This window comes from Alosa sapidissima, chromosome 12 (genome assembly GCF_018492685.1).
Source record: "Alosa sapidissima isolate fAloSap1 chromosome 12, fAloSap1.pri, whole genome shotgun sequence".
In the NCBI taxonomy this organism is placed as follows: Eukaryota; Metazoa; Chordata; class Actinopteri; order Clupeiformes; family Clupeidae; genus Alosa; species Alosa sapidissima.
This window is the reverse complement of record NC_055968.1, coordinates 26017469-26028721: the sequence shown is the minus strand read 5'-3', so window position 1 is coordinate 26028721 and position 11253 is coordinate 26017469. Positions and strand designations below refer to the sequence as shown.

At 38.9% G+C, this 11253-nt stretch overlaps 1 protein-coding gene across 1 annotated transcript; it reads right to left on the bottom strand.

Annotated features, from left to right (window-relative positions):
- Positions 1-874: 874 nt before the first annotated feature.
- LOC121678136 (MAU2 chromatid cohesion factor homolog) lies at positions 875-10345 on the bottom strand. Its single transcript, XM_042057372.1, has 19 exons — positions 10091-10345; positions 9630-9647; positions 8986-9051; positions 8676-8771; positions 8040-8134; positions 7880-7907; positions 7576-7731; positions 7332-7478; positions 5982-6072; positions 5772-5875; positions 5198-5275; positions 4966-5031; positions 4777-4860; positions 4589-4638; positions 4256-4333; positions 3119-3230; positions 2903-2993; positions 2646-2773; positions 875-1856 (listed from the first exon to the last, which is right to left on the bottom strand). The coding sequence occupies exons 1-19, from the start codon at positions 10325-10327 to the stop codon at positions 1782-1784; spliced, it is 1800 nt and encodes a 599-aa protein (XP_041913306.1). The 5' UTR covers positions 10328-10345; the 3' UTR covers positions 875-1781.
- Positions 10346-11253: the final 908 nt, after the last annotated feature.

Sequence of the window (11253 nt, the reverse complement as noted above, 5' to 3'; positions counted from 1 at the left end):
ATGCTCATCTCAGCTTCCCTATCCAGGCCATTTAGTTCATATAGCAGATAGAACTTATTAACTTGATAAAAAACATGATATTTGTATACCTATACCAGACATTGGTCTGTCTCCCATGCTTGACCCATTCATGCTTATTTCACAAATTTTATTAAACCATAAAATTAGCATAATAGGTGAAATGTAAGAAATGTGAAAAATGTAAGAAATGTGTGCAAGATCTGACCATGGTCCCTATGATAATCTAGTCTACTTCAAATCACATGAAATTGTCAGTGTAGCTCAATTCCCCTTTTCTCACTTTTCACTAGTTTACACAAATATAATCATCCAAATACGCAGAAGTTAGCCTTGTATGTATTCCATTGAAGTTACGTTGCATTAATTCGTATTAATCATATATAACGTGTCTTTTCTTTTTGTTGGCAAGGGGCACAATTTGCATAGGCCTACTGACATTTCTGAGCCTTGGTCCAATGAATTACAATGTCCTCCAGTTAAGCAAAACACAGTAAAAGGAGAGTAAATGACCTCAAATGTCACAATGTTAAAGAAAGTAAAAAAAAAAGAAAAAAAAAAGCTGGTTCTGTGCCTTGACATTATATCCAAAATATATATGCCCTTCTTTGGCCCATGCTGTTGCACTCTTCCACTAATTATCATGAGAATCAGTCTGTTAGTGTTAGTTTGTGTAATCCTGTTCAGCACAATAAACTCTGATGAAACTCTGATAAACCTAAGCCTACCCAAAGACTACCAGTCATGGATATGTACACTTAGCATAATGGTCCTCTATAGGGTCATAAACCATTTCAGGTCTATTCAGTTCCAGAAAGAAAAAAATAGGAAAACACACAAAAGCACACAAAGATCATTTAAAGTGGCGTGTTTAAAAATTTATTTTGAAACAACACAAAAGTCCCATTCTGCTTAAGTATTTAAAATTTCACATATTTGAAAAGCCCAACGATCATGATATGGATATTGGCTGAAACAATCAATGTAGTTATTACATGTAAGGGGTTGAACTGTGTCACACAGCCAGATCTGGGGGTATTCCTCAATTTTTTTCAACACAAGAACTGTATTAAGAAAGAGTGAGTAAAAATTGAGGTAGAGAAATTCAAATGTCCTATGGACAGTCTTCAGGGAGAAAAAAAAAATCAGCATAATGCATGCATTTCTGTAATAGATTAAGCGGGCATTTTTCAAAAGTTTGAATGGGAAAAGAAAAAAAAAAAAAACTTTTAAAAGGTAGGAAGTAAGAATCTTGATTAGATGATCTAATTTGCAGTACTGTAGAAACTAAAGGTGCATCAAAAAGCGCTACAACGGTATTGCTATACACTCCCCATAATTGACACCCACTTATGTAGAAAACCTTTGCCACTTCACTTCAAGATAAAATATTCCCAAAAAGAAGTCATTACATGAGTCTGCTCTAGTTGTATTGTGGTCTTTTGTTAATCTGTGGTAAAGTGGAAAATTGAGATACTAAACCTTCTAAATGAAGTGAGAGCCAAACGCCACTGTATCCATGCATTAAAATAGGTTACTGACAGAAAGAAATTGGTGATGTAGAGTCTTCACACTTATAAAAATACACATGAATGAATAAATAAATTATTTAAGAGGACAGAAGCCCTGTTCATTATCTGTCCATGGAGAGGCCACGTCCTACAAGAGGATAGACTGGACAAAGTCCACGGGAAGAAGAGATGAAGTCCAACAGAGGCTGTTGAGCTTCTCACGGTGCTTCCATAGAATCACCTGTACACTCACTACAGCAGGCTGGCAAGGCTGGTGGTGGGTCCATTCTGGGCTTGGAACTGCACAGGAGGTGGTCCATCAGTCCACTGTCACAAAGACAAAGTGAATTAAAGGCACTTTAAAAACAAGGTCAGATTTTCATTGAGAACATTTCTTGTTCCTACTGCCAAAAAAAAGTCATGAGGCTCCCCAAAATAACAAATATTCAGTACACTTCAGACACTGTCCAACCTATCAGACAAATGACCTCTGTCAATCAGGGGCTCGGACTCAGGACAGGGAGAGTTAAGGAGGCATCAATGCATTCATATAGCTGACACGTTTATCCAAATCAACCTGGCATCGCGTAAGGTAACACTTTATTTTATGGGGTCCTTGTTCCAGTGTATCAACATAATGAAGTACAGTGTAACAACCTATGTAACAATATGTAATATCACATACTTAAGTGGTCCATACATAATGTATTTTGTGTACCTACAAATCATTAGTACAGGTGTAATAAAAAAGTGCTTATTACAATACTTTGCCAAAGTTGTCTCTCTCTTTGGGGAAGGAAAAAAAGTGGCTATGGGTTAAAGTTTGGCACTCTTGACACCCTAACATCAAAGTGTAACGCCGGAGTAAAAACAACCTAAAGGCTATTTACGGTAGTTAACAAGTTCAAACATTTAATTGAGAGCAAAATTACGTTAATTAACACTGAATGGGCTTAGGTACACAAAAATACACTATGTATGGACAGAATAAGTATGTGGTATTACATAGACGCATAGGTTCTTACACTGTACTTCATTATGTAGATACACCGGAACAAGGACCCCATAAAATAAAGTGTTACCTCAAGGAAATACAGAGTTTGGTAAGACACTCACACTGATGAGGTTGTGCTCAGGGAGGCTGCAGGCAGCAATGTGGTCTTGCAGCAGCTGCTGTGAAAAGTTCTGGTGCATCTGAGCAGCCTCGTGTGCATCTATCGTGTTTCCACAAGCCTTGTTCAAATCTACAAAGACATAAATCCAAGTGAGACATGGACCGCTGGGGATGAGTGCAGCATGCACTGATCAGCTTAAAGATCTTCCACACATTTTCACTGTTAATAATTTGTTAGCTGTAGGCATCTTCAACTTACCTTTGAGAAGCGCTGAAGACCACAGCTGAACAGACATGTCTGGGATCTTACTCGCCAACTGCATGGCTGGCACCACCATATTGTTGCTTTCCTGTTCACAATAAACCCACACACATAAGCAAAACACAGGCCCTTTTAACATTTCCTTTCCACACAGCAAACTTTTCATGGGCAAAGAAAAGGATAGTATTATCAAGTCTTCTCAAATATTCTTACCCGATGGTTTCCAAGTACATAAAATATATGGCCCAGCAGTACCAGGGAACATGCAGTCAATCTGTTTAGGTCCTCCGCATTTGACATCTTCAAAGTCTCCCGCAGGAACCGCCTGAAACCACAAAAGGAAATCAGTCATTTCTACAGTTGCATTATGACATTAAGTATCAATCTGGTGTAAACATTGGAAACTCAAGGATTCCTGGAATGCACTCCCTCTGTTAATCATTCGTCAGTGGTTTTAAAATAGACAAATGCTATGTAGGCCAACTCTATTTTGTTAAAAGGTGGTACAATACTAACACAATATATTACAATGTTAAAGGCCAGTACTTCATGTACCTCGTGTTCAACGTCTACTTTTTGTAGTTTTGTAGAAATGCATTTTTTGTTGTGATTCTCACTTTTTATATTTTACATTTATAGTGGATTTTGTGTGTCTTGTGCGTCATTTGAGAACAACATTTGATTTTGTGAGAGACGTTAGATAGTTACATCAACGTGGGTTGTAACACCCACAAAAGTAGTCACTCTTGCCTACCGCAAACATAATATACTATAATAATATAGTTATTATAATAATATAATAAACATCTGCAAACAGTTTTTGCATTTATGGGATGGTAAACAAAAGTTATTACATTCACTTCACACAAATTAAATTAATTCCTAACTTCAAATTCTGTCCATTTTATCAGTTGTAAGAGCATGCATGTCAAAAATGATTTTTGACCGATATACTCTTACAACTGATAAAAGAGCTGTAATAAATCACTAATTTAGTGTGATTTTATGTTTGTCCTTCTACTTTTTTCAAACTTTCCACAAAAGTAAGATTTATTACGTGCCGAAACATGCATATCATAATTAAGACATTTGTGGTAATTAGTTATTTTGTTTGCGGCGGGCAAAAGTTATGTTTGTGGGAAATTATTACGTTTGTGTGTACTACAGTGAGTGTTGCTTGGAAAATCTATGTATACATTTGAGAAAATGGTGATTTGTTTCAGAAAATGACAGGTCTGACAGGTATTTTGACATGCAAAGCATACTGTTGAGACATGATGGTGGCCATGTCAAGTAAGACATTTACGAGACCTTTTCACAGCAGCTTGCACAAAGCATATACAAACTTACTTGGCTTCATTGTAACGCCCTTGGAAGAAGGACAGGAGGCCTCGAATGTAAAAGGCGGCAGCTCGAAGACAGTGCGAGCTGTAAAACAACCAGACATCTTATTAACTCAAAAAGTCAGGACTTTGGCCATCACTTAAGTGAGTACTGTAACTCACATGGCTGGCCATTAGAACCACTGGGTTTGACTTCTGTGCTTGCTTTTGCTACTGTGCATTTCAAAAACAACTGAGGTCTTATTTTGCCAGTCCATTGGAAAATGAACCAGCAATCAGTTAATGAACACTAGCTTCTCCATTATCAAATTACATTGTACTTCTGCAGTAATCACCATACCTCACAGGAAAGTTGTGGTCTGGATTGATCCTTTCCAGGAGACTGTAGAGCTGCAATAGAAAACAGTACAACCATTAAACAACACTTTAAAAATAAACTCATACATTTCAACACATGCATGGACTCAATAGTCCAAATAGACAGTATACTCATGGCCCATCTTTAGACTTTAAAAATGGGTTATGTACCTCCTGGTGCCTGTTCCCCTCCCGGATATAGACACTGGCCAAATTAGTCACAATGAAAGTCCACAGCTCCTGGTGGGTGGTGAGCTAAAAGGGTACACCAAAAAAACGAGCTTAGCATCACTCAGTGCTGAACTCCAACACTATTAGAGGGGTTTAATGAGCGCGTGCCTGGTGGTGACCCAGACTCACCCGAAGAGCAGCACTGAACTGGGCCTCAGCATTGTCCATGCAATTCACAGAGATGCAGTACAGACCCTGAAATGGTGAGAAAACAAGACAGCCTTTACAACAACAAAAAAAAACCACACTTCTCTAATGCTAATCGATACCAATAGATATACCAATAGATACCCAACAAAATGTTATCACAAACTGGTCTCCCCAAAGGCAAAGCGCTCTTGAACTAGTTGAAATTACTTACAAGTAGAGTGTGAAGCTGGGCGGCATGGTTGGAAAATAACCGTGGGGACTGTTGGCATAGCTGGCAAACCTGGGAGATCTACGGAATAAAAATATAACGATCATAATTACAGTCAGGGTTCCCACTCTAAGTCAAAAATTCCATGACTTTTCCCTGACAAAAAAATACATTTCCATGACTTACTATACTATTTACTGACGTATAGCGTTCAAGAATATTTTACTTTTTAGAGTAAGAGATTAATAAATGGGCACTGAATAAACAAAGTTGGGATACTCAAGGAAGCAGTAAAACAAATTACCAGATTACAGATTACCAGTTCTGCGTGGAAATATTTGTATTGATGTATTTTGGCAAGTAAATTTTAAACTGCTACATCAAAATTCCCTGATATTCCATAACTTTGGCCCAAAAATGATCAAATTCCCTGACTTTCCATGTCTGGAATAGACTTTCCAAAATTCCATGATATTCCAGAAATTCCATGACCCGTGGGAACCCTGTACAGTCTAATGCAATTACGAGGCCTTGTGAGGTATTTTACAGTGTCCTGCCAGCACTCTAGTGTTCAGACCTCTTGGAGTGCCGTTGCTTTGTGTCCAGTGACCAGTCGACACATGATGATGTGTTCCAAGAGTATCACTTGGAAGGAGGAGAGGATGGGGCTGGAATCAAGCACTGGAAGAGCACAAGACAAGAAAAAAAAAGAAGAGTTGTTCATAGCAGAAACAGAGGGAGCTGTCTGGGGACAGAGGATAATGTGAAGTTTGCAGAGTGTACTTACTCTTCAGTTTCTCCAGCTGCATGAGGGCTTTGTCTGTGTATTTCTGTGCTTTCTCCAGATACCCAGCCTGCATGGAATGCATGACTGTAACCTAAAAAACAAAAGACTGTACCCTTTAAAAATGTGCTCAAAAGAGTGAACATAATGATAATGAAGAAAGCATCCACAGCTGAAATCAGAACGGCCCAGAAAAACGGGAATAGTTTGCATGTGCGTCTGTGTGCATGTGAAGACAGTGGTTGAAAATGCTGTGCAATATATAAAAGTTTAAAAAAAAAATCACTCTCAACTTGGACAGATTGTAGAATCAAAAATAAGCAATGAATACTTTGAAGAGAAGTGAAAATAGAAGTGTTATATAAATAACATATTCTAAAATCTCAAAATCTTTGTTGAATTGACCTGTACCGTTCTGTATTCTAAAACAGATGTCAGTGATCCACAAAATGTTCCCAAACCCAGAGCCTAGGTGGTCTGCTATTATCAACTCAGAGCATAATATCTATCAGTAGGTTCTGTGATGTTGTTCCACAACACTGACCACTTTAAGTCTTCTGTTAATTGCACAACCTGGTTAGAACATGTCAAAAGTGTAATAATTAAGTAATAACTAAATAATAACTAAAAACATACTGTACAAGAGAAAATAATTTCCCATTCAGTAATGTATTTACACCAGTAGCAGGTGATCTGCATGACCTCCTGACTAGGTTGTTCAGAGTTTGTGATTATTATCAAAATTGCTCTCCATGTGCCACCAAGTGGACATTCTGAGAACTGCGAAAAACATCTAAGTGAGCAAAGCGTAAGGAATCAGGTGACTGACTGACGAGCCAGACCCACATCAAGATGTAGGGTCTGGGGACTCACCATTCGCAGTGCTCAGTCGATCGGATAAACGATTGTCTTTCAAATTCCCTCTGCACGCAATAGGATAGTGCTACAACTCATGAGTCCCATGCGTTTTCCCACCAGCGGAGCTAGTTGTTCAAACTTTTGCCAACTTAAAAAAAGCTTAACTCGTGTCACGTTGTTCGCCAACAGCAACATCCACCTTCTTTGTTTTCAAGTAGCAGGGAATTCACCCCGAACCGTCGCAACTCTGCCATCATTATGTTAAGCCCGCCTACCAACTACACGATGTGATTGGCCTGATCGAAGTTTAATTTTTCCAGCTCGCAAGCCAACGGAGAGTTGTTAGACTATCCTGGCAGCAAATTACATTTGCTGCCGCTAGGGTGTGTCTAGATTTCTAGGCTAGTGACTGCTGATATTTAGTAGAAGACTATTTTCTTTCTTGATGAGCACACATCAGTGGTCTATGGACAGGAGAGGTTCAGTAGTGCATACCAGGTAGACCAGCACACACATGTGCTCCTTGGGCAACCAGTGGAAAAGGTCAGCAGGGTTGCTGGGTAGGATCTCATCATCGTGAAGTGTAGAGATGGTCTGAATACACTGCTGCAGCTGTTTCAGGCATGGCTTCACACTCTTCACCTGTAAATGCACATAGTCAGTCACAGATTACTGGCTTCCCTCGTGCAGAAAATATATCAAAATCCGATAATGGTCAGGCATTCTGTTGGGCCCTTACCTGTCCGGCATCTAGGTAATGTGTGACTTGCAGCACCAGGAAAAACACGCGCAGCGACTCCTTCTGTATGGGGTTTCCCTGCCAGTTCTCTACGATCTGCCCACACAGCGTGAGCAGAGGGTGCACCTCCTGCAGCTTGCGCTCCATCAGCAAGAGCTAGTGCAAACACAACTTTTATTCAGCAAATTAAAATCACATGCAAACACAAACACACTGTAACCTATAACAGGCAAATGAACCTGTGACAAAAAAAATGCCACACACACACTTATTTCACTTGGGGGCAAAAGAATCATCCACTTACCATTCCTTTGCTCAGCAGAAAGAGGGCTCTGTCAAAAACAAAAGACAAAAGAATAATTTTAAGTGGAAAACTATGTTATAAAGTATAAAATCTCAAATATCTGTAATGTCTAAATTTAAAGCTTGGCATGGACCTATAGTCTTAACACATCCTTTCCTACCTGGTGTATTCTGATCCAACCACTCGTGCATATTCTGCACCAACGCCCAGTAGGTCGCATGCTGACACAAGGTCTTTCTCCAATGTGTGGAGTTGCTGGAGGGGAAATAAACCATTTGATTACAACCTGCACATTCTACACACCTCTCTTCACATTATGTGGAGGATCTGGATTAGGCTCAATGGTGTTTTAAGCCCCAACTGTCGACTTCAAGGCTGCACTGCGACTGTCGACTTCAAGGCACCTAACCCTAAACCCTAGCCTAAAGGCCCATTCACACCAAGAACGATAACGGTGACTATACATAAATATTGTTCTCGTTAATATGAATGACTACGTTCACACATAAACTATAACGATAGCGACATGAAGAACTATATCGTTGGGGATCACTTTCAGAGCGATTTTCAGAACGATAAAAAGCTAATAGCCAATCAGAACCCATCAAATTTTAACCGTCACATTTATTAACACAAGGAGAGACTTTGTTTATCATTGTTCAGTGTGAACGCTTTTATCGTTATGGTTCTTGTTATCGTTCTTGGTGTGAATAGGCCTTAACCCTAGTGCCTTCCATGCAGCGTTGCCTGGAAGACGACGTTGGGGGCATAAAACCTGTATTAGCGGTACACTCACGGCCAGTTGAAACAGCAAACGGCAGTGCCAGTATGGTGTCTGCTGTGAGATCTGGATGGCTTTTCGCAGGAGGGGCTTCGCAGAATCCACCAGATTCTGAAGAGATCAGACAACAGACCATTATGCAAGACTTTCACATCGAAATAATTTAGAATGAGCTACTATATTCACATACAGTTCATTCAGATATTGTGCAGTCAAGAAAAATCTGAAATCCATTATGATTTCTTAAGACATTAATAATATATATTCCGCAAAGACTGAAAATGTCTGGTGTCTAGAATGGTCAAACAACCATCAAATGTGTTACCTGTTGGCAGTACAGTTCTGAGAGAAGACTTGCAGCTTCAAATTTGACATCTTCAAATTGTGCAACCTAGGAAATTGTTAGGGAAATCTACCATATGGAGTACAACATTTATAAAAATCTATGACAATAGACAGGGATATTAACAAAAAACAATACCTGTAATAATTATCTAAAAACAAAATGCACCACCTTATTTTAACTATCTGTTTATATAATTATCAACAAGTTATATGGTTTAGTTTTTTCTATTGCTATCTGCAAGTTTACTTCATATGTTTAATATTATGCACAGTAATTAGCACCCTATCACTGTGAATCATCTTTGTGGACATTTACTGATATACCATAGCATTTCCCTGCAGTGCCTCCATTGGTACATACTCCTTCAGTTTATATGGTCAGTTCCCTGTAGATTTTTGGGGAATAGATCATTTCCACAGCTGTAATTTCAAAATGATTGTTTTTATGAATGTGTAGTTCCTTTAGTATGCCATAAGCTATACATATAACATTTCCTCCAGGATGAATAAGTATCTATTAACTCCTCAATGCTATGGCAGCTATGAGACTAACCAGTTTTTCATGAGGGGAAGATGCAAGTTTCAAGTAGTTAAAATAAAATAGCAAAAATGACAAAAGGATACTGGTTGAGATATGTACCACTGTGGAGAAAAAGGAAAAGGCAAAGTCAGACTTGCATTGTTAGCCTCATTAGCCGACTAACATTACCAGTTTTGCAGTTAAACAAACTCCATTGTGAGCTAAGTTAAAGAGTACATTTTGTATAATTGCTTGCGGGTTGCTGTCTAATGTATCATACAATGGACATGCATGTGTATACCTCACCAACCCGCTAGACGTTATTAACTTTGCAGGGGTTACGATAAAATCAATCGCTAATTTAATCAACGATAGCCATCTAGCTGCAAGCTAGCGATACTAGCGCGTAGGCACGCTCTATCTCACTCCAGAGGTAACGTTACCACAATTTATCTCGAATAATTACTGTTTCAAAAGTAACTCTGTCAATTAAATTATTTTCTGGCTAAGTTAGCTACACTCTATACACCCCTTAGTCAACTTTTTTCATAACCCAAATAGCTACCGCTTTCTCCAGGTGACTCCGAGCAAGCTCAGTGTTCTTCGTATGATGGTAGAGAACGGAACCGAGCTGAAGATGTGTTCTTGCTTCAATCCTTGGAGGGGGTTTAAATTGGAAAACGGCTTGTAGACAGTGTACACAAAGTCTTATTTTTGGAGGACTCGATGTACGGAAATGCTCAGCAAAACCGAGAAGTGCGAGATACCACGGTTCCGGGGATTCGCCACCACCAGTCGCCATTTTGATGTCAATAAAAACAAGAACCTCACTTAATTCTCGCGTGATGTCCAGCTGCTACATCGAGAACGAGATTTGTTCGAAAGCCTTTTCGGAAGTTGTAGTCTATAAGTTGTAAGTGTAGATGATGCGAGTTTTGTTTTATTTATATTTTCCCCACACTGTACAGCAGAAACTAACTGAGCATAGTTGAAAATCCCACAGCTCATAGGCCGGATCATGAGTCTGTGTTTTCTTTGATAAGCTACTTTTATTCTTATGTAGGCTAGTAGGCCTATAGGCAGTTTTGCTCATCACTGTTAGTGTTAGGCCTACATAACCTTCATTGACATATAGCCTAAAAAGTTGTATTCAAATAATTAATAATGGATATCATTATCATCAAATTGCCTAATATTTCCGGCTTCAAACTTTACACAGAGCACTAAAGAACATAACCAGAAGATGGAGCCAAAACAAAATGAATGTTGAGTGAGACGGTTAAGAAAAATGCATTTGCTAATTTGTAGGCTAACCGTGGCTTTATGAAACATGAACATCTAAAAATGGAATTGAACACAAAACAAACCAACCAGACAAAGAAGAAAAGAAACAAAAATAAGGCACAGGCTAATGCATTCTGTAGGGTATGTTCTGAAAGTGATGTAGACTATCTGTAGATGTATTAAACAATCGGCACTAGATGGCAGGATTGTACAGTTGCCAAGAACTTTTATCGGTTCTAACCACGTCTTGCCCCGAACTTGACCTTGACAAAGTGGTCCCAGTGGTCTTTTCAAAACCACATTTGCACTCCACCTCCCAATAGGCCTACTCCTAAAGCTATTAATGTAGGCCTACTTTTATTTTATTTTTCATCCTTATAGAAGCCTGCAATTTTCTGTTATAGTATGGTAGTAGCCTACCGTGTTTTTAATATGCACAATAAA